Consider the following 24,329-nt stretch of genomic DNA (forward strand, 5'->3'; position numbering starts at 1 on the left):
ACCGGACAACTTAGAATAGCTACAGGTCTGCTGATTTTCAGCTGAGAGACTGAACAATCTATGTGTGTCATTAATGCAAACTGCTCTTCAGACCATAGGATCCAAGTCAAAATTACATTTGTGAGTTTCACAGCTTTTCAGGAAAAGCTGCAGAAACAATGATCATCAGACCCCAGGTTCCACAGACAACCACAGAGCAATGCTCTACTTCCACCAACTGATGCTATAACTGGCCAGTTTGAAAAGCCTCTCTTGCTTTCTGCTCACTTGCATATTTTGCAAGTGACAAAAAATGTTTCATGCAAAACAAGTCCTGCCAATGCCATAGATGTTACAGAAGCTGGAAACCAGTAGCTTAGGCTTTCTGAAACTCCTATGGTCATATTCTTGCTAAGTATAAGGCTGAAGACACCATTCTTGTAATGAGCTTCCTTCTTTTAACGAACTCATTAGTTACCTGCTGCCTCTGAAATCTTGGTGGTAATGATTTCTGGAACTGTTTAGAATAGCCTGAGGAAACAGCAGGACGAGGCTGAGATCCTGAATCTGGCTCACTCTCATGAGTCACCTGTGAAATCTCTTTCTCATTCCGACCACTATCTTGTCGGGTAAAGACTGCCTGATCTTCTGAAAAACAAAGACCCAACAAACCCACATGTGGGAGACAAATGTGAATCTTTAAGCTATGACAATTTCATCAGAATGTCACATAAAGGATGTTGTCCTAAAACAGTCTGCCTTATCGTCACAGTCTTAGTTTCAAAAACTAAAATAAAGACAAAAAAACTGTTGAGAACAACCCCTCAAACAGGACAACTGCTGTTAGTACATCTTTCAGTGCCCCTTTTAAACTCAAACGCACTGGGTAATCAAACACTAGCATTTAGGTTGTAACTATCAAGTGATTAAAAAAAAAAAGGCTGCATCACTGCTACCATATTATATTTGAATTAACCTTTTTTTTTTTTAAATGAACCAAGGTTTGGTTTTACAATCGCTTTTACTCATTTAGAGGATAACATAAACTTATTAAGCAGTCTAGCAGTTCTCCTGTGACATTTAAATTCTACTACAAAAATGCATCAAGTTTACCTGCTCTTTATGCCTACTTCTCTAGGCTTGCTGAAAGAACAGAATAGCTGAAATAATATACATTGCTTTCTAGCAACAAGAGTTGCTGAACCTCCTTTATCAAGAACAGAAAGCCTGTTTCTCTTTCCACATTCGTCAAAGTCCAGCCTAAATTAATAAACTGAATTTTTCCTTTAGCATTTTGATGAGGTAGGTAAATGGGTCTAGCTCAAAGTACAGTCAGCAGCTGTAATATGCCAGGGAAGTAAGTGATCTAGACGCACTGGGTTAATTAGATATGTGAATTAGACTCCCAAATGACAACTATGCTCTGTGGTTCAGCTTTAAGGCAGACAACTCCTACTTGTGTGCAAACATACCTTTTTCTTCCTTGTTATTCCTGTTTTCATTTTCTTGTTTTTCTACTACATGTGCAACCACAGGTTCTACAGCCTCAGGAATCTCATGTGCTGGTTTCTCCTCTTCTTTTTCCTTCTCCTTCTCTTCTTTCTCCATCTCCTTTTCTTTTTCTTTTTCTCCTTCTTGCTCTTTTGCCTTCTCCAGTTTTTCTTTTTCTGCTTTTTCCTTTTCTTTCTCCCTTTCCCTCTCTTTTTCTTTTTCCTTCTCCCTCTCTTTTTCTCTCTCCCGTTCCCTCTCCCGTTCCCTCTCCTTTTCCCGCTCCCTTTCCCTTTCTCTTTCCCGTTCCCTTTCCCTCTCCCGCTCCTTCAGTGGGTCTTCCCTAGAGGGTTTTGTCACACAGCCAAATTTCTCATTTAACCGTTTTAGCTTTTCAGCACAAGCTGCTTTGCGCTGTTCTTCCATTCTTCTTTCTTCCTCTTCTCGCCGCTTACGGGCTCGTTCAACTGCAGCGGATATCTCTGACTGCTGTCTTCTCCTCTGTTTCCAAATTTCATCTTCGTCTGGTACTGGTTTAGGGGGAAAGGGTCCCTGCCTTCCAGGTCCTACCTGGCGATCAGGGGGAGGAGGGTGCTGCAATATTAAAATCAGTTGAGTCAAGTTGAACATGTGTTACATAAACAGCCAGCTGAAATACTACAACTTAACTATTTATCAGCACATGTATTTGCATGACACCTTAAAAAAAGCAAGATTTGGAAGAAAAAGCAAGCCCTCACCTGCCTGCTCCAGTTCAGACTCATGCAATGAGCTCAGAAAGGAGAGGTAAATATTCACTGGGCTCATGTCACTCCTCCCCATCACCATCAGACAGCAAAACACCTTTTAGATTTGATTATAGACCACTGTAAATCACAGAAACTCAAGACAGGTCTCAGACTAAAGTTCCCCAAGAAGCCAAAGAAGTTCCATGTAGCTCACTATAAGAAATCTTAATAGGGACTGTTAAGAATTCTAAGAAGCTACTATGTACACATTTTACCTGGGACTTCATCTCTCTATCTGCCTCAGCAGACAGCCCTTCAGTACTGCTCCTAAGCCCCTGTCCTCTCTAGTTCTCAAAAGGGGTTGGATAACTGAAAGCATCTGAAGCTCTCATGCATTTCATGTAACTGTTGCTTTACACAATTAGCAGCACAGTTGTGTTGGGGTCCCATTCTTACTGGCCAAGTACTACAATAATTTTTCTTGCTAAAGAAAAGGCTTATCCCTGTGTGAAGTGTATTTTTACTTTTGTTAGTCTAAACCCCTTCAACACAGCACTAAAGAACTTAAGGTAAATAAAGACAATTATAATTTCTCTTACTGGTGGTAGAATAGATTTTGGATGAAGAGCAGGACCACCTCTTTCATGTAGAGAAGGCTGTGCTGGACCCCGATCCTATTGGATCAAACACAGCACCAGGGTTAAGCAAGCTCATAACAGTCAAGCTAACAAATTTTAGATTTACTGTTTTCCACTGCATTAAGATACCACACCTACAGAACTATCTGCACATGATACAAATTACCACATAAAACAATGGCAAGAAAATTTCCATGTTATGTACTGACCAATAAACAATTACTTTAAAAATTCCAGACTTCATGTTACTGCACTATTTTTCCTCAGATTCAGTGTAGCGTCCAACCCAAAAAGACACGTTCTTTATATATAGAGAAAGCACAAGTAAAAACAGTTCAAGATCCCCCATCTTTGTTATTACTGGTATCAAGATAATACATTTCTGGGAAATTTTCATATAAAGCCAATGGTAGCTTTTCCTGGGGGAGAGGAAGGGGAAATAGATTTAAAAGAGGACTGAAGTAGGCATAAGCTGAAGTGGTTGTCAATCTTCCTCTACCAGAGGGTAAACTGAAAACCAGAACATTTGAGCTGATGCTTTCTACAAGGTCTGTATAAAAATCTATCTGCCTGAGATATCAGAAGTGAACTGACACATTCCTGCTAAGTTGCACTGAGGAAAGTGGGTCATGATACAAAAAAACAACTCCCCAAAAAATAACCAAAACCCCACACCCTGAAAAAATGTGTGGGTCAACTGGGTGCTATCTACCCTGTGCCACTATAAAGTATGATGACACCAGAACGGCTTCATTCACAGTTACAGGGATGGACAGACAAGGGTATTGATTTAAAGCTTATGAGTTCAGTCACACTGGCACAAGTGTTCTCACCCACTCACAGCTGTGAATTAGAACACACTAGATAAAGACATGCTATTTTTATTTTGTGACCAGAACCAGCTAAGTTGACTTAGCAGCACCTGATCAGTTACCAGAACTCAGATAATGCTTTCAGTAGCTAATGCTTTCACTCACGTTCATAACTTTAATTGCCCTGACTGTTTGTAAAGACATCTGAGCTGGACCTTTCCTGATGAGGCTATTGCCAAAAGAGCTGAAGAACACAAACCTGATCAAGCTGAGAACTTTTGGCATATGACCCTTTGGCTGCTGCTGTGGAAACGCTGGTGGCAGACTTAGCACTTGACTGTTCATCTGCTTCCTTCTGGCCATCAGGACTCTGGGAATCTTTTGATGGTGTTTGTTCATCACTATGTCCAGAGAAATAAAAAAAATGGAATGGGTACTCCACGTAGGTATTTGGTAATTTATCTTCTATCCTCAGTGTTTTTTAGCAAGAGCAAAAGCTCCTCACAGCAAGGAACACTACTACACACCCACCAGCTGACTGGAGTCTGCAGGCAATTATGCGATTTAATACAGTATTCAATTACAAGAATGTTTTTGGAATGAGTACTTGCACTCATTTCATTAAACCTTTCCAAACACTAAGAGGCATTCACACCTAATTGGCAAAACCTACTCACCCACTTTCCTTCTCTTTTTGACTACTTCCTTGCTCATCATCATCACTGAAGTTCAACTGTTCAGTGTAATCCACTTCACTCTGAGCACCTGATCCATAAGCAAATATTCAATTAATCTTTCAGAAAGATTCACTGTACAAGTAACAAAAATCATTAATCTGACGTTCTTACCTGCCCAGCCTTCGTCAGCCTCAGCATCTAGATTATCAAATTTATCAAGTTCTTTAAGTTCACTAGCACTTAGAATGGATGGACGCTCAATAGGTTCTGAACACCATGAAGGTGGTCCTCTTCCCCTTGGCCCTCTAAAAAAAGAGAGGAAAACAATGGCCACTGTCATTAATTATCCACATTACTAGATAAATGGTCAACTTGTATGATGATTATTTTAAGTATACAGTATCGTTCTCTCAATACAGTATAAATGTCATCCACATGTGCGACTGCTGTAGTTTCAATAATTACTGCTACACCAGATGGTTATTTAAGAAAGAGACAGATTAGATGCTATAGCCTTACTTACTTCACAAACAAGGCAAACATCAGTTGACAGTTGAAAATCAAATGCCTTGTAGCTTTCAAACAACACACCACATAGATACGGCATCCTTCCTGACACCAATTAATCCACCTCAAGATATATTTCTACTTTTCAGACTTTCCTACCTTCTGCACCTTCTCCCTACTCCTACACTCAAGTTCTCCCAGCCAACCCTCTCAACCTTTCTGTCCTCTTCCTGATCCCACCCAGTTTGTACCCTACTGCCTGTACCTATATCCTGATGCGTGTGCACAGACACCCTCAGCTATGGAGAAATGAAGAAAACAAATTGTATAACACATTAGAGTTCTTTAACTGGAAAGCAGTAGAGTTGAGAAGCAGGAACTACTTTAATGACAACAATGGAAGTGTCCTTTTACAGGTGAAAATACTGGCTGAAGTTTCAAAGGTGTTCCCAAGTGACTCCTGCTCTTCCTGTAACGTGCAGAATTCCCTCAAGTTTCATAGTTGAGTTATCAAACACAATAACTCCATAGCACAGCTCCACACAAGCCAAACTTGAGACTAACCAGTAGCAGTTTTTATGCAGTGTATGATCAAAATACTTAGTGCAATTTTTTGCAATTTTTTTTTGTTATTTAGTCACTAAGAGTTCATACCCACACAACAATAACACTTGTAAGGTTTCTTACCTGCTAAGCTCAGAATTGGGAAACCTTGTTGGACCTTGCATGGAGGGAGGATACGCCATTCTAGGGTACTGATTAAACATCTAAGAAAGGTTTAAAAACAGAAACCATTCATTAAAAATTGTAACTACATTAAGCATACTGAGATCATCAAAAGAATCACAATGGAAGTAAAGCAAGCCTCTTAAGTTTGCTTAGTATCTCAAGTGTGTGACATTAAATCACCAAGATCGAGTGATTACAAGTGTTAACCAGCTCCTGACAAATTGAAAGTCAGTGTAGCAAGTGGCAAGAGGCAGCCATATCCTTTGAGCAGTTGGCTGCAATCCCAACCGTCTAGCAAAACTGCTAAAGTGTTCCATGGAGGGAGATGAAAGGATGAAAGGAGGGAGATGAAAAGGTGCATGAAGAAATTACACTAGCCAATAATCAATCCCTGCTGCTTTAAAACCTTCCATTAACCATCACTTACATAAGGTGGCATCATTGCTCTGTACTGAGAAGAGACAGGTGGCTGCTGCTGGCCATTCAGCTTGGGCTGAGGGACCTGTGGTAACCGCACATCTCTCTTCTCTGCTGCCTTCTGGCCATCATTTTGTTCTGTTGGTGTAGCATTACCATCTTCTTGTCCAAGGGCTTTAGCTTCCTGATCAGTTGGAGAACTGGGTGAGTTGTTCTTATTACCACCTTCTCTCCAATTAGTCACATCTGCATGGGCAGAATCAGTACGAGAAAAAAAACAAGAACAAACTTTATATTACAGATTTACAGACAGGCATAATAAAAAACACATTCTTCCTTACCCACTTTTCAGTAACACAGCAATCAGTGCAGACACACATTCATAGCTGGTACCGAAAGCAACAGCTGCTTGATAAAAGAGGCTGTTTTCTAATCCTCTTTAGCCCTACATTCAGCTGTGCTCCTGAAGTGTAAGAGTTAAATTTATAGACCACTCTAGTCATCCTACTCTACCTTCCAAAACACAACACAATTTAGGAAGGATACTGATAATAGCACAGGAGAGAAAACAGATTTAACTGTGATAAGTGGGCCACTGTTGACTCAGTGTGAAGATGCTGTCAAGAGAAAGATCAAGCTTCTTAAGCAGCAAAGGCCTACCATGAAAAACCAAAGCAGCTCAAAATGACATATACCTGTGCATTATCTTTCTAATTGAAGACAGACATCCAGAGTCTGGGCTTGTATCTCTGTCTGATAAGGATGAAATAGAAGTGATGAGGGCTGTGCTTCTGGGTGTGAATGTCTAGCAAAAAGTCCAGGAAAAGTAAGGTATTTTAATGACTTGTGCCAGGTAGTCCTTTTTTTTTTACAGTTTCTGCCTACAGAGCATAGGTTAGGACAATAAAAACAGTAAACTTAACAGCAGTGCTCAGATCCATGGGGACCAAGAAAAATTCAGATATGCTCTGTAAAGACTGTTCTATTAGGGGCACAATCCCTTTAAGTAGGGTTAAACTATGCTCCTAAGTATCCATTACAGTTCTTCCACTTATCTCTGCTAGGGAGCATGGCTGCTAAAGGGGTGGTACTCATCAAGTTCATCAAGCTTTCTGCTGTCAAGACTTCTAAGAAGGGCTTAATACAGCATGTACAGTGCTGACCAATACTATAACTGCCTATAGGAGGCTGGAAGAAACACACGTAGCTATTTCCCTAATTTGGTGTTGGACATCTCCCAAATTTCTTGGCAACTCATTCTCTGTATCAAAAATCAAGTAAGGACCTTAACAAGCACAGTGCCCATCTTGCCTATCACTGGCACAAGAAAAGTGCTACCTACAGTGCAGGAAGAGATCCCTGGTCCACCAAACCTCACTGGAAATAATTTTAAGAAAGAAGTCCTGGTTTTCACTGGAAACAAGCTCAATCCCATATGCTTTCCCAGTAATAAGATCTAGGGAAACAATACATACTTCTTCACCGAGACATGTAAAACCAACACTGTTATGGTTGTTTTCACTAGATCTAATCCCCCACAGTTGAAACAGATCCAGCAAGTCAGAGCACCTCAGTCATGCGCTAAAGATGTGAATGCCTTTCAAATTATAGTCCACTCTTTTGGTATCCTGTAGATTTAACTTCCTATTTGGGATTTTTCAGGCTACTGAGTACTAACCACTTAGAACTCTAATGAAGACTTCTATAATATTAAGAGAGTTCTTTAAATACGTATTTTAACTGTTGTGACATCTAGCAGCTGGATTTAAGAAAATGACAGTATTGTGCAACTAACAAATGTTCCTCAAGCACAACTGAAGTACTGACTAGGTTAGGAAAATGGAAAATGAACTGCAGAATAGGATCAAATACCTTATTTTCCACATACCAGGAACACGTTAAAACAGAAGGAAGTTCAAAAATCTGCTTCTTCAGTGTAGGAGTGTGCTGATTAAAACATTCAGTGAATCAATTTCTGTTGTACGGGACATGAGTATCCTTGTAATGAACAAGTTCCACACAAACCCATGTGATTTCACAAAAATTTGTAGTATATACTTACTTTGTGGCCGCAAGCTGGGTCCCGATCCATGAAGTTCTTCAGGTGTATCTTTCTCTTTGCCTGACTTTTCCTGATCCCCAGCTGCCGGCAGACTGGGAAACTCTTGTTGGAAATAACTATTTACTTGAATAGGTGGACCTGCAGAATAAGATAATCACAGAGTCTCAGCTTTCTGTAGTCAAAAGAGTTCAGAAAGTGGTAAAAGCCTCATCATCCTTAAAAAGGGAATGTTAAAGCCACATTAATTTACTGGTAGCATTATTCACATAAGCAAAGCTCAATCCTTGTAAAGCATTCCCATTTGCTACCAAAGTTGTTAAACAGGCCAACTATCTCACCTGTTGTGGCTGAAAAAAAATCCAGAAGCACTGGAGAGCAATGATGGACAATGAAACAAGACTTAACATGCAGAGTACCTAAAGTTTCTCAGCTCTGTTAATAATCACCTCCCCAGCAAAGATTTCCCTTGTTTTTACTCTCCAACTATAATCACCTCAAGAACACACAATGATGTTATTGCAAAAGCCCTTAAGATTAATTACTCATTCTAATAACCAATAATCCTTCAGGACTTTTAACCAAAGCATTTATGTTACGAGTAAAGTACCAGAACTGTAGCACTTTGATTTCTACAACCCTTGATGTCCTAAATCAAGATTGGAATTTTCAGACTTCCACTGTATGTGGGAGGAAAGCCAAATATATAGATTGTGTTCTTATTTAGATTTTGTTAGCATGTATTTTGAATCAATTTCTCACCACCACCACCCCTTCACCTAATGCATATTGACTTATATTCTACAATTCTATTAGGTCAATGGTACTCTAGTACCAGATCACTGATAAGCTTAGAGGGAAGATTTCTATTCCAACAGCCTGAATAGCCCTGTTCTTATACCTGTCTTAACTACTGGCTACTGTAAGAGACATTGTATTAGGTTACATGACTACAGGGCAAACTCACAATAAAGGATCTGCCTCTCAATCACCATCATATACCTTTTGTTTTCAGGTAACAGCTAAACAGCTTGCTCTCTTTGAACTGTGAAAGAATCCTCTAACAATAAAACACAGGATCCTGGTGGGTTTGTGTTTTTTTTTTTTTTTGTTTGTTTTGGTTTTTTTTAAGATTAAGAATCAAGCACAGGATAAACTACCTACTCTTTGTACCTTCTCTGTAAAGGCATGACAGCAAACACCATTATTTATGTATACTAAATACATAAATATTGTGCCTACAAATCGCCTTGAAATATTACAATCTTAATTGTGACTTCATGTACTACAGATCACATTATTTTCTGTTAATGGACACTGGATTCTGGGTGTTCCCAAGCAGCTACATCCAACGACTCGCCCAAAGGGACTGAAAGCTGCAGTCACTCTAACCACATGGCCTGTTAGGAAAGGAAGCCTCTTCAGAGGTCCTGTGGCATGCAATATTCATGAATTTTATGAATCTTGAAAAATGCTTTCTGCTCAAGTCTCAGACTTGAGCAGCAAGTGCTGCTCAGACTTGAGCAGCAACTGCAAACCAATGGCATCCTCAGTGATCAGTTTGACTGTGCTTTAGCTAATCAACCTGAAACAGCCACATTGTCAGCCAGCAGTTCAGAAAGCAGTTAAAGAATTCGAAGATGTTATGGTAGCAATTAACTTTCAGCCCGCGCATAACCTTAGAAATAGATGCTGCCATTACATTTTAGAAGTCTTTGCTTTCTACATGGCCACCAACATCAGAAAAGGATTCATTCTTGCCTTAGCCAACTGAAGTCTTATAAAAGCATGAGGCGGCTGGCTGAACGACTGCTGGAAAGCATACAAGGCATCTGGAGAAACTGTAACTTCTACCAGCACCAGCCAAGTGCAGATTAGGAAAGCATGAGCACAACAGGTATATCCCGAGTTTCAAACTGAGGAGGATAGCAAGCAGCTGATGTCAATCCACATTCCATATTTCTTTTTCAACCAGCAAATCCAGTACTGCATTAATTGAATGAAATGAGGGCACCATCTGGGCTTGGCACACAAGCTGCCATGGTAACTACAAAATAATTAGCTAAATGCATTTTGAGGCCACTGAGCTGAATCACTATTTCCTGTATCATAGAGAGTATCTTGTCAGCTTGTGTAGAAAGGCTGATATGCAGATCACTTTGCATCAGTATTAATTCCTTTTTCTTATGCTAAAAAAATCATGGAAAAGCTTAAAGGAGGAGACTTATTATAAAATAGTTAGGCTTGGAAGGGACCTTAAAATCAACAAGTTCCAACCCCCCTGCCATGGGCAGGGATACCTCACACTAAACCATGTCTCACCTCTGCCCAGCCTGGCCTTGAACACTGCCAGGGATGGAGCATTCACAGCTCCCTTGGGCAACTCATTCCAGTGCCTCACCACCCTTACAATAACAAACTTCCTCCTTATATCCAATCTAAACTTCCCCTGTTTAAGTTTTAATCCCTTTACCCTTTGTCCTATCACTACAATCCCTAATGAAGAGTCCCTCCCCAGCATCCTTATAGGTGCCCTTCAGATACTGGAAGGCTGCCATGAGGTCTCCACGCAGTTTCTCTCCTCCAGGCTGAACAGGCCCAACTTTCTCAGCCTGTACTGCACACAGTAATCCAAGTGAGGTCTCACGAGAGCAGAGTAGAGGGGGCAGGATCACCTCCTTCGACCTGCTGGTCATGCTCCTTTTGATGCAGCCCAGGCTTTCTGGGCTGTGAGTGCACACTGCCAGCTCATGTTCAGTTTCTCATCAACCAACACCCCCAAGTAATTCTCTGCAAGGTTACTCTGAATTTCTTCTCTGCCCAACCTGTATCTGTGTCTGGGATTGCTCCGACCCAGGTGTAGGACCTTGCACTTGCCAACCTCATGAACCACGGCATCAGCCCACCTCAAAAGTGTGTCAAGGTCCCTCTGGATGGCATTCCTTCCCTCCAGCTTAACAACCAAACCACACAGCTTAGTGTCATTGGCAAACTTGCTGAGGACGCACTCAATCCCACTGTCCATGTCACTGACAAAGATGTTGAACAAGCCCAGTCCCAACACTGATCCCTGAGGGACACCACTCGTTACCCATCTCCAGCTCAAGACTGAGCCATTGACCACAACCCTTTTCATCAGGCCATCCAGCAAGTTCTTTATCCACAAAGTGGTCCATCTATCAAATTGATATCTCTCCAATTTAGAGACAGGGGTGTCATGCAGGACAGTGTCAAATGCTTTGCACAAGTCCAGGTCAATGACATCAACTGCTCTACCCCTCTCCATCAGCTCCATAGCCCCATCATAGACAGCCATCAAACTAGTCAGGCAGGATTTCCCCTTAGTGAAGCCATGCTGGCTGTCATCAAGCACCTTGTTTTTCATATGCCTTAGCATGCCTTCCAGGAGAATCTGCTCCAAGATTTTGCCAGGCACAGAGGTGAGACGGACTGGTCTGTAATTCCCCGGGTCATCCCTTTTCCCCTTCTTGAAAATGGGGGTTATATTTTCCTTTTTCCAGTTGTTGGGAGCTTCACCTGACTGACATTACTTTTCAAATATGACGGACCGTGGCTCAGCAACTTCACTCACCACCTCCTTCAGGACCCACAGATGGATTTCATCAGGTCCCATGGACCTGTGCACGTTCAGTTCTTAAGATGGTCTCGAGCCAGATCCTCTTCTGCAGTGGGCCCAAGGTCTTCATTCTCACAGTCCCTGTGTCTGCCTTCCAAGACTTGGGTGGTGTGGTCAGAGCATTTGCCAGTGAAGACTGAGGCAAGCAAGTCATTCAGAACCTCAGCCTTCTCCAAACCCAGGGAAGCCCGTTCTCCTGATGGCTTCCGGAGAGGGCCCGCGTTGTTCGTAGTCTGTCTTTTATTGGCAGTGTACCTATAGAATCCCTTCCTGTTATCTTTCACGTCCCTAGCCAAGTTTAATTCTAACAGGGCCTTAGCTTTCCTAACCTGGTCCCTAGCTTCCCAAACAACATCCCTGTATTCTTCCCAGGCCACCTGTCCTTGCTTCCAGCTTTTTTGAGCCTCTTTTTTCCTGCTATAAGTTTCCTTAGCAGCTCCTTATCCACCCACAGAGGTCTCCTGGCCCTCCTGCTGCACTTCCTTCTAGTTGGGATGCAACACTCCTGAGCTTGTAGCAGGTGATCCTTGAATGTCAACCAACAGTCTTGGGCATCCCTGCCCTCTAAGGCTGTTTCCCATGGAACCTTACTAAGCAGGTTCCTGAAGAGGCCGAAGTCTGCTCTCTTGAAACCAGGGCAGTGAGCTTGCTGCACGCTCTTCTCACTGTCCTGAGGATCTCGAACTTGACCATCTCATGATTGTCAAGTTCCTATATTTGATAACAAAGGAAATACTGAACATAAGAGAGGAAAGCAAAAAGTAGAGAATTCAGATTTTTCACTTCTAATATTTACTGAGGAAAAAAAAAGGCAAAATCATTAGATATGTGATGTTATCAAACTCCATATAATAACCTAGAAGTTACCTCCAAGCAATTCAGATTTACTACCCAGAAGAGAGCTCATTTCTTCAACCTGAAAGCCAAAACTCTATTTTAGAGCCACAGAAAGCTTACAAGTCTCCAATTTAAGGAATAAAACAAATTTATTTTTCATAATGGAGACATAGGAAAGGAATTCTATGTAACCTCTCACTCAATAAACAATTTTAAAAAATCTGAAGATTTAGCTCTGATCTTACAGCTATAATGAACAGATCCGGGGGTACCAACTGAAGGCCAGCTGAACGTTAGCCACCTCATGCCCAGGCAGCCAAGAAGGCCAACAGCATCCTGACCTGTATCAGCAACAGCACAGCCAGCAGGGCCAGGGCAGTGATCATCCCCCTGTATTTGGCACTGGTGAGGCCACACCTCAAATCCTGTGTTCAGTTCTGGGCCCTTCACTCCAATAGAGATACTGAGTTGCTGGAGCAGGTCCAGAGAAGGACAACAAAGCTGGTGAAGGGTCTGGAGCACAAGTCTTATGAGGAACAGCTCAGGGAACTGGGGGTGTTGAGTCTCCCTTAGTCTGAAAGGATGTTGTAGCAAGGTGGGTATTGCTCTCTTCTCCCAAGTAACAAGTGGTAAGACGAGGTAATGGCTTCAAGGTGCACCAGGGGAGGCTTAGACTGGATATTAGGAAAAATTTCTTCACTAAAAGGGTGATCAGGCTTTGAAACAGGCTGCTCAGGAAGTGGTGGAATCACCGTCCCTGGAAGTGTTCAAAACCATGTAGATGAGGCCTCAGTGACATGGTTTAGTGGTGGATTTGGCAGTCCTGGGGTAAAAGATGGACTTGATGACATTAAAGGTCTTTTCCAACCTATTTGATTCTATGAGAATACCCAACCTAAGGTTCACACTGATGGAAACAGTACTCCAACAGTTACTAAAAAAAAAAAAAAAAAGAAAAAAAGAAAAAAAAAAGGAAAGCAAACTCCAAAGTCCACAAAAACCATCACCACCAAAAAAAAACCACTACCACCACACCTTCAATACTTTTCCCAGAAGAAACCCTACTTGAACACTATCACTTTGAAACCAAAATAAGCAAGGAACCTATAAGATAAAAGGGATAAGTGCTGCTGTAGCAGACTTTTAAACAGAAGCAAGACTACACATATTTTTCATAAAATGATTCAAAATTATGATCAGAATGACCACTAACTGCTTATAGTTATCCCTTTCACAACAAAACTGTATGCATTGTAACTATTGACTAATTTTTCCTCCTTATCACAGCCACGTTCAAGGTCTTACGCTGTTACCACCACTTCATTGTCAAAACAGAAGAGGTGATGATACCAGCCCTTTAGAAGACAGTCAGACCTGCTGCTAAATGAGGCTGGAGCTCACTTTAGTGACAGGGGACCACTTCACCTTCCGGCCAAGAATGTTGCTTCCACAGAATTTGTAGTCCCAGTTGGCCCAGTCAAGATTCAAATCATTGCCGAGTCTGAGGGTCTCACAGCAGCATTCACAGCCTGCTAGGCCAGTCAAGAGCCCTCCAACCTGAACATCACTTACCATCTTGTCCACCTGGTTTAGTGTTGGCCCATGATTTTACAACAGGAGCTGCTTCTGGAGGAGCAGGAACAGCAGGTTTTGGCTGTGTCTGCGGCACGTCTGGCTGTCTGGAATTAGAGAGAAAGCACTTGTGAATATAAGAAGGTGGGCACAGACTAAGATCTTCAGGATTACTACTGCAAACAAGTGAATGAAATGAGGTAGCTATGCAGCTGAAGAACCAATAGCTACTTTTCTGCAGAAAAAGCACATTCTTATATAAAATGAGTTGTTATAGTTACAGCTAAAATTGGAATAAATTAGCCAATTCCTTCACGAGTAGATTACTCAAAATGGAGAGGAATAAATGAAAATGGCTGGGCATAAAACACAATCAGGCATTAACAGAATTTTAACTTTTTAACTAGTGTATGAACAATTAAAACCCAAACAATTGACAACCATGGAAGGGAATAATTTATAACAATGTTCTCTTGCCTCAGGAGTTAAAGGAAAGCACTTAAAAACTACCATGAACTGAAAGAAGGCAAATACATGCTAGAACTTAGGAAATAAAAGGAGCCAATAAGGAAAGCTAAAGACACCATGAAAAAAAATTGATGGGTGCTATGAACTGGAGTCCAGAAGCTTAAGCTTAGTAAGAACACTCTCTCAATTTCACTATTTTAACAATGAAGAGGCAGACAGAAGCACTCTTTTTCTCTAATATAAAACCCAGTCATATTCTTGAAGATCATTTTGGTAGTCTACAGATTCAGCGATATTGTTTAGTTTCTTTCAAGTACAGCTATTTCCAAAATCTGCATATTCAAAAGGCTCCAAAGCATTATTGTCTGTAAGTCAAGACCTTCAGCTCATTAATAGCAATTTTTTATTGAACAGGAATTATAGGACAAATCCAGTAGACAGAATGACTATTATGCGAGTAAAGACAAACATGACTAGTGCAATATCATGCCAGTTAACTTACAGTAAACAATTGCAAATGCTTTAAATAGATCCTGAAGTAATTCTAAACTCTGAGGACTGCCACCGAGAAGTCAGTTCCATTTGGCTTCTGCAGTGATCAACCCAAACCACTACACAGCAGTCCCAAAACTGACACAGAAGTAAACATCACCAAAAAACACCCGAACCCAAAAGCAACCCCTCCACCCCTCAAAAAAAAAAAAAAAAAAAAAATCACTGCTGGGGAGAAACAAACTGGCTTCTCACAAGGGTAACTGAATACAATTTTCATTTGCTTCCACAGATTACCAGAATGAAAATAAATAAATTTTAAGAATTCTCATCTTTTCTGTTTCCACTTAGTTGTATCTTCTTACAGTTGCACATTTTCTAAGCAGACAATGGGGAAGTTGTAATTTACATGGCTGTACTTTGTCACACACAAAGTGAAACAAGACTGTTAAAGAGTTTATTCCTTGTACTTCCACCATTTCAAATTCTAAATGCGCTTGAGTTTGAGTTACCCAAACACTGTCCTATACATGTGTGTACTGATGTGGGAAAGACCTCAGCTAGTGCTATATGAATTTATCAAACCAGTATACACACATCAAACCAGGCCACACTATTCAGGAAAAAGGGACACCCATAGAAAGAGTAACCACTTGGGAAAGCAGCAGAAAAAATATTCTGGAATTATAGGAAACAACTCACTCATGTGAACTTCAGTGCAGTGACAAAAAAAAAAAGAAAAAAAAAAAAAAAAAAGAATAAAACTGATATCAAACAGGCTGATACCAAAATGTTACCTTTATCCACAACACTTGTGAGAGGAATACCAGGACACTTTATATGTAAACAGTAGCATTTATAAGCAATAGTTACAATAATGGTCTGAATACTTGAGCAAATGCATTAGATGGCCTGAACTTAGAATTTACTTGTCACATGGGCATACATACCTGTTCCTTGGAACAAATCCCTCCCCCCTCCCCCCCCCAGCTTTACCTGCATATGGACTTTGAGGCCTTTGTCAGAATAATGCATATGAAAATATAAAGGCTAACACCTTCCACTTGCAGGCAAGGGACAGCTATTTATTCATTTTTTTAAACATAACATCAACTACTGGAATACACTTTTAACACAAGCAGCAGACTATGGAAAGGCAGATGAAAGGGTGTTTTAGTCAAATAAACTAAAGGCTTAACTCAGAATTAACCAGACAAAGGAAGATTTAAAAAACACAAAACAAAACCAAACCAAACCATACAGAACACTGGGCAGAAAATTGTAAATTTGTAATAAAAAGCTAAACACAATACTGTACTCCGAAAGTCCAACAGCTTTTCAGAGACATGTCAAAAATTGACATTTAAATGTAGTGAAGTATACAAGGAGAAATAAAGAGACAGCGGGGGGGGGGGGGGGGGGAACGAACCACACCCTTTAGTTGTCTTTTGCTTTCACAAGTGCTAGTGACATGCAATCAGTTCCTCTACCTGCAAGTGGTTTTCAGAAGAACTGGTATGTCAAAAAATGAACACCTAAAACCCAACTTGTACTTTTATAGTGAGTCATATCCCATTTTAAGCTTATATGGCAAAAAAATGCTTTAAAATACTTTCTAACTAAATATTGAAAGTTTCAGTCTCTCTCTTCTTTACCTGAGCTGCTGTACAAGTGTGAAAAACTCAGCAGATGAAACTGCACTGAGCATAGGAAATCGTACTATCCACAGTATACAGCACTGCATCAACATCACCATCACTTTTATTTTGTCTATATAACGTATTGGGGGATTCTTAAACTACAGTAAAGTTTAAGATCTTGCAAAGACATGCTATAGTATTTCATTTAAGCAGCCATCAGAACGTACACAATCAGATGGCTAAGGTACCTGATACCCCTCATATGGAATTGATAAGCACACTGCTTTCAAATTCAGTGTGTGTTTTGTTACCCATTTTGTTAACTGTTGACCTAACAGCAAGAACCTTCCTTATGAAAATTAACAGCTGTGCTTTTTCCTTCTTTTTTTTTTTTTGAGGACAGTCAAGTGAGCCAATTCCTTCCCAGGCCCTGCCCTTCCCTGGCTTTAAAAAGACTTGGGAGAAATGGCACAGAAACCCCCCCCCCCATCTCATTGGTCACTTACTTTTCTTCTTCGTGCTGTTCTTGTTTTGAAGCCCATCCTGTGCCATCTTTAGGCACAATGTTCACATTAGGGTCATTGCCTTTGTTCTCTGCTTTAAGACTGGGGAGGTTAGCTGGTGGAGGCATCCTCCTTGAAATAGCAACTTTCCCAAGACTCTGTAATCCATGGCGTGCAGCAACTGCATACCAAAACAGAAAGTTAACAATGCTGTTAGCAGGCAGCGTTCATACAAAGGTAGTTAAATCAACAAAAATGTTTCTTCAAGAAAAATTTAAAAGCGTAAGAATTAGAAATTCAAAGTTCTTTATAATTTACTTTAAAAAACAGCATTAGAAATAACTTGGTCTGCGACAACTTGTGTACTCTTTGAATAGTTCATCACTACGGTTGGCCTATACCAGAAACAAAAAACGATATATTGCCCCAACTTTATACACACTGCTCAGTGACAGGAAGCTAGAGAACTCATTTAAAATGTGATGCTGATATCCTAATATCCTTTAACATGTTGCATCACTCTCTCGCTCCTCTTTGACTTTAATGTACTCTGATGGGTCCAGGAATACCCACATGGGTGCAGCCCATTTCTTTTTTGCTGCCAGTTTCAGTTGGCAGATGTTGCTCTTGCAAAAACATTCCTACAAATTGCATTTACTCCAGACCACAAGTATGAAAAAGCAATATGAAGCCAATGCACTAAGCAAGACATTCAACCTACCATCTAATCAACTCAGGTGAACACCTACACAATACTGCCTTAAACGTTGTATCATTACAGATATCTCAGTTTTAGCCTTTAAAACACATCTCCTCTTTCACCCCCTAATTTAGGCAATATGCCAAATCAAATTCTAAGCCTTCAGAGTGTCATTCCCTCCTGATTCTCAATCCAATTGTGAAAAAGGGCCCACAGTAAATTTACTTGGAAGGTCAGTGTCAGTTTCACCCAGTGTTTGTCTGCAAAACAGACAAAGCACCTGATACGAAAGGGAGCACTGCCTGCTTGTTAATCAAAAATCTCCAGTAGCACAGATGTTAATATGGTAAAAGCACAGCTGGGGAATGTCATGTCATATGCTGGTAACAAATAAGAGACTGCAGCTACAGAACAGTTTTTACTTACCTATATTCTACTTCCTACTAGACTGCAAATGCTGTCTGCCTGAAATGACACTCTTGTTTACAGCTAACCAGACACTGTAATCAACACTGCTTTCCAAAATTCTTCCACTTAACTGTTGTATCAAGCAATTAAAAAGAAAATAAGTCTCGCTGTGGTTAAGTGCTCATATACTTTGCGCTCTTAATTAATACTACAGTAATGATGAAACCGAAAGAATGCAAAACTGAAGTCAGATTACTCACCTGTGGTTTTCTGAGTTTCCAGTGACTTTCCCTTGTAAGTGTTAAACAGACTGAGTGTTGCATACTTCGTTTTTCCATCCTTTGCTTTTGTACTCTGGCCTGACTTTTCCGACATTTCGATGGAAACTCATCGAGTCTGGTACCTACTGCTCACCCCTCAAATTTTGCCTGAAAAGAAAAACAACAGAGAAGTAAAGCCTGTACAGAGAAGTACAACAGAGAAGTAAGCCAAAATTTAAGAGACAGTCAATAGGACAAAAGTGGACAGCATATTTAACACTCTTAGCACTGATTCATTTAAGCATCCTAGAGGTGCCATAGAACACATTAGCTCCAGAAATCCCCAGCTTATGTAACATCTGTGATTTTTAAAGTATTTCCATTTCTACAAATTGAATGTCACGAGATCACGAGCGTCAGCATTTAATTAATAGCAAACCCTGTGGAAATGGTAAATCATCCATGATTTCACTAAAAAACAAAAACAAAACAAACCCCCAACACCTGAACAGTAACAACACAACAAAACACATGCCCAAAAAACAAACATGCAAAGTTTCCACCAGCAGCTAGCTCCCCACTGGGGAAGCTCAATGACTTCACCCACTCCTGAAGCCAAGCACCGAGATACCATTACCTGTAGCAGTATTTCTGGAATCTCGGTTTGTGTCCCCTTCCTCCCCTCCCCACCTCCTGAAGTTTTCTTTCCCAAAACTAGGAACACATGGTATGTTCAGACAGAGAATGGAAGAATTTCTTAAACCAAGAGTTACACTATTCTTCTTGCAGCAGTTAATTACAGGGCTGTTAGAGAAGGTCATTTCTCTCCTTCTCCCAGAACAGCAGGCCTTCAGAAAAAAAAAACTCCAGTAATTATCACTGACACTTCATTAGTAGTACTTAATAGGAACTTGCAGATTTGTTGCTCATCATCAGGCAGGAACACAATGTATTTTAATATATTTCCATATGAATCCCACAGTAGTTATGTATGGTCATATACTCTTGTGTTTCATTCTAAAAGCAGAGAGCAAGAAGCAAGACAACCTGTTCAAACCCTCCTGTGATCAAAAAACTCCCTGGTCAAACTCAGAGCCTCAGATTATCTTCTAAAGGAACTTGATTCACATGCAAGACACTCATGCTAAGAAGAGGCTGCATGGACAAGCTGTATAAAGAATAAAGAGTTTATTTGGTCATGACAGACATTAAACAACATCAACAGATCAGGGCAGGCTCATTTATGGTAATATTCCCACCTTCTTCTGTCTTCTACCTCAATTTATAAGCTACAAATGGAAAAAATAGGAAATAATAATGGTAAATAACCTTGGCATGGTCCAACCTCAGCAACATTTAGGCCAGATGCCATTCTATTGAAATCCATGCAGATTGTTGCAACAGGAACAATATTCAACTTCCTACAGGGCCACATACATGCCTAAGAAATACATCCTCCCCTCTCACAAATAGAAAGCAACTCCCAGAGTTTTTGCTAGACCGTTCAGCATTTGGCTATTTCAACAGCATGTGTTACACCAGAAGTCATTCCTCAAATCATCCAAACCCACAAAACACAGGATGGAACCAGGGTGAAGCCAGCCTACCAAGCGGATCATGTAACCAGAACACGGATTTCAGATATGGCTGTTAGGCCATTCATTCCTTATCTATCAAAAAAAACCCCTACATATTGAGGCTGCAAGTTTTCACTGGAAACCACAGCTCACTACTCAAACATCACTGCAGGCACAGGAAGGAAAAAAAATCAGCCAGAAACATGAATTTAGACAAGCTTATCTTTTGAGCTACCAGTCAAGATTTCAAGCAACCCTTCACTATTCCGGGTAGCCCTAATACTTATTTGCAATTCAACATGTCAAGCTTTGCCCATTAGTATTATTCATGGCCCACTTTCAGCCAGTCTGGAGATCTGAATCCAGGCAGACTAGTTTATCAAGCTGGAGTCTAAGTCAGGCATTGGCTTCCTCTTCTATGAGGAAACTCAGTTTATCATAAGTTCTTCAGTAAAACATCTTTGAAACAACCTGGCAGATTCTTTGCCTTCAATTCTCCAGTTACCCTCTGCTCCCAGACTTGTATTTATGATAAAGAGTCCACCACAATCATCCTGGAACATTAAACATAAAAGGTACTGGTCAGATAATTAGCAGCAGCACATGGGTGGCAAACAAGCTCTCTGGTGTGTATATAACCATATCTAGTAATACACTATAATTGCTTGATACTTAGCTATGCCTGGACACTCTTTCAAATGAGAACAACTCATACAGTTTTAATTTTCAGCCCAAGACCCATCCCAGCCCCAGATATCCTAAACAAGAAGTAGCTTCACAATGATGAATAATGCAAAAATTGGCAAACAAAAAAAAGGGGGGAGGGGGAGAAGGTTGTGGGAGGAGAAAATTACTCGGGTAATTTCATAGCTACTGTTTAATTTGTGCATACAATAGGTTGGCAAGTATTAGATTCACCAGTGATTCCCAATTTGCCTACACTGAATCTTTGTTACCAGTTAAGGTGCTGTTAATTTGAACTCTATTAGTCAAATCCTTCAAAGCAAAGTGCTGCTGTCCCCCAAGTTTATACTCATATATGAGTTAAGACCACAAGACAGCTGTAGACCTCTCAAGAGCAGCAACATATAAAAGATCTCAGAACTACTTACCAAAGTTAGTAACTACTATGAGTGAGCAGAAGGACAGGCAACAGTACAAGCAGTAACATCAGCTGGCAAGGTTCACTGCACTATTATTAAGAAACTTAAGCAAGTCAGCAGTTCATTTTGAATTACTACAGTCACTATTATGCATAATTACAGAAGGTGCAATGCTCCCAAAATTCTGGAGCAACAATTACCTTTCAGCTGCTCTGTAGCATTATCAAGTAAGTTAACTGACCTTCACTATGGCCTTAAGATTTTAAGGTTAAAATTATTATATTAATTTCTGTACAAGACTATTTTTTCAGAGTGCAACTGGTTGGGTTATTTAAATGATGCAATGTGTACAGAAATTAGCACAGTAAGTAGCTGCCACAAATTCTAGATACCCTGGTCCTCTGTTAAGGAATATTTACTTGTACCTTCTCAATACTTACAGTTGGTAGAGTTGCAAACAGAATGCAGAATTATATATTTAAAATAATAAAAAAACAGCAAACAAAAAACCCAAATCCCATACCTACCACAAAGACCTTTTCCACTAAGTTCCTAGCTCTCCTCATCATTTCAGAATTCCCCAAAATGACTTGTTTATCATTTAATGATACTAGTTCACATGTCTGTAAACTTTGCACAGTGTTCCACTAGGACCAGCTGCAGACTAGAAACCTCCACTTCGTAAAAAAGTTCTTGCATGATTAAATAAGGAGGAAATTGTTACATATTTGGGGTCACTTTTGAGGACTGGAGTCTGAGGAATTTTAAAATATCTAACAACATAACTCAGAGCAATTCCTGTCTGGTTTCCTTCCTTTTCTCCCACCATGTTCTTGTCAATATTATGTACATTTACTATACATATGAGAAAAAACAGTTTTACATACATGAGATAACAGAACAGCATTATATTTAAGCTACTACATTTTGTCTTGGTGAAGAAGTAGAGACAGGCATGAAAAAGGGGAAGAGAGCTATGTAAAGTTTAGGTAGGTAGTTGCTTTATCCACAGTTTTTGGCAGGGGCAGATCAATTCTTGTTATTGCCATGGGAAATAACTATTCTTTCTGTTATGGTCTCCCAGTTAGTATGTTTCCATGTATCTCTGAAGCACAGCATCCAGAATCCCTCCACTATAGGAGAAAACTACAGTGAATTACTATTCTCTGTATTTTTCAGACATCCCATGCTAGCTGATATAAGCACAGGTGACTGCATAGCAAACACTACATCTGTATTTTATAAGCTGCATTTTCAAAACATCAGAAAAAAAGTCTTTATTTTTTTACACAAGTGTAATCATGTCAAGAGACAGCAATATTTCACTTACCTTTTATGCAGTCCTATCATCTTAAATCCCACATCCCATGCCTATTTAGCCTACAAGCACACAATCTGATAGGACAGGTAACCTGTTCTTTAGCTTCCTGGGACTCTTAAGTCTTAACAACAGTAAGTAAATACTAGAATAATTCCCACATTCCATATTCAACAGAGCTATCTAGTCCCTGCTACCTCCACTCTAAAGGCTGTATTTTGGCTAAATCCAAAGAAGGATGACCTGGAATGATTTAAGATAAAGCACACCATTCAAGAATCAAACCTGCTGAAGATTTGCTAGAGCCTTCAAATCTCAGTGCCTTAAAAACCCACCCATGAAGTGGGAAACATCATAAAAAAACACTACACGAAAGTTTTAGTCATAACTGGGATACATCAGCAGTTCTCTCCAACGAGAAAACAAGAAATATACCCAAGAAATATGTGCTATTTTAAGCACTCTGAAGAAAGTGGTTAAGGGACAAAAAGCATCATATACAAATCTATAATTTGTATCAAGCTATAACACTACTTTTCTTAAAATAGCTTTGTTCCCAGCACATTGAAGAACATGGTTCTACTAAGTTCTGGAACTAAACAACACAACTGGAACCACCACCACCCCCCAAATAAAACCCCCAAAACCAAACCAAAACAAAACCCCCTCCCAACCCCCCCCCCCCACCATTTTTTTTGCCACAAGCCTGGTTAATGTTAGTAGTTATTTCCAAATTCTGTGTTTACTAATTTCAAAACACCACTGTGGTCAATAACCCAGATAAGTAACATGGCATTAAAGTTTCACCTAGAAAGGAAAGGTTTCATTTCACCACTAAGTCTGACGTATTTAGATTCAAGAACGTCACTGAAGAAGTTCCCTCCTAACTGTAAGACCTAAGCATAAGCTGCAGCTGGATATTAAATCCTGAAAACCTGTGTGATCTTCAGAAAAAAAAAAAAAGACAATTTAGATCATCTATAGAAATAAAAAAACAAATTAAAAACAAACATATGATACTGTATCCAATGTACCTGGAAGCCAAAAAAGCCTTCTTCATGCTTCATTAGTAAGCCATTCATAAGGAACCCTGTTATTTTGAATGAACACTCAAAAATATTATGTAATTACTGAATCCATGGTTTTGCACAGAGAAGGCTGCACATAAAAAATGAATTACAATTTAACATACTTCACTTCTCTGACATGGGTATTTATGAACAATACAATATTTTTATTGATGACCTTCTATTTAGAGCTTTCTAGTGCCAAAGCATCATTCTGGACTGAGGTTTTCTGGATCAATTATTCAAAACTACACTTTGGCCATTTTTCCCACAACTAAAAATCTGTAACAGCTTCAGCACTAGTCAACTTAACAACATGAAACAAGCTTCAAAAACTTCCACACTTAAGTAGCAAAAGTCTCTATCAAATAAAAGTATTTAATAATAAAAAAAAGAATCTAAAGTCAGGATTTCCCTCTCCTGCCAAGAGCAGTTTTGCAACAGGATACGTTTTTAAGTAGGTTCTTGCAAAGAAGTCTGAAAATTGCAGTAAAGATTTTGTGAACTTTTGAGCACCTCAGACATGGGTTTATTACCTGCAAGAATAGAAACTTTCCAGATCTTCAGAGAGTTCTGGGTAGATTTCACTACAACTCATTTTTGAATAAGATCTATACTAAGTTTTATCTATACTTAGAAAGCCAAGCTACTACACATTTCCATCTCCATTTTTCTTCCCCATCTCTAGATTTTGGACTCACTAATTTTCAGTA

The 24,329-nt window shown here is 39.9% G+C and overlaps 1 protein-coding gene across 14 annotated transcripts in view; it reads right to left on the reverse strand.

Annotated features, from left to right (window-relative positions):
- Positions 1-24,329, reverse strand: part of PRRC2C (proline rich coiled-coil 2C) — a 78,781-nt gene that overhangs the window by 42,422 nt on the left and 12,030 nt on the right. For 12 of the 14 annotated variants that reach the window (XM_061345457.1, XM_061345464.1, XM_061345460.1 and 9 more), the window contains exons 2-13: positions 18,552-18,719; positions 17,187-17,364; positions 14,081-14,187; positions 8,038-8,175; positions 5,986-6,221; positions 5,517-5,596; positions 4,494-4,627; positions 4,323-4,410; positions 3,905-4,046; positions 2,795-2,869; positions 1,452-2,061; positions 458-627 (exon numbers count right to left, since the gene is read on the reverse strand). In XM_061345457.1, coding sequence (XP_061201441.1) covers positions 458-627; positions 1,452-2,061; positions 2,795-2,869; positions 3,905-4,046; positions 4,323-4,410; positions 4,494-4,627; positions 5,517-5,596; positions 5,986-6,221; positions 8,038-8,175; positions 14,081-14,187; positions 17,187-17,364; positions 18,552-18,666 — 2,073 coding nt within the window. In that variant the 5' untranslated portion in view covers positions 18,667-18,719. The remainder of the gene's footprint in view (positions 1-457; positions 628-1,451; positions 2,062-2,794; positions 2,870-3,904; positions 4,047-4,322; positions 4,411-4,493; positions 4,628-5,516; positions 5,597-5,985; positions 6,222-8,037; positions 8,176-14,080; positions 14,188-17,186; positions 17,365-18,551; positions 18,720-24,329) is intronic. The other 2 variants (XM_061345465.1, XM_061345453.1) reach the window with 1 other exon arrangement.

Source organism: Neopsephotus bourkii, unplaced genomic scaffold (assembly GCF_033783945.1).
Source record: "Neopsephotus bourkii isolate Nb327-2 ecotype Australia unplaced genomic scaffold, CSIRO-AGI_Nbou_v1 NB_234, whole genome shotgun sequence".
In the NCBI taxonomy this organism is placed as follows: domain Eukaryota; kingdom Metazoa; phylum Chordata; class Aves; order Psittaciformes; family Psittacidae; genus Neopsephotus; species Neopsephotus bourkii.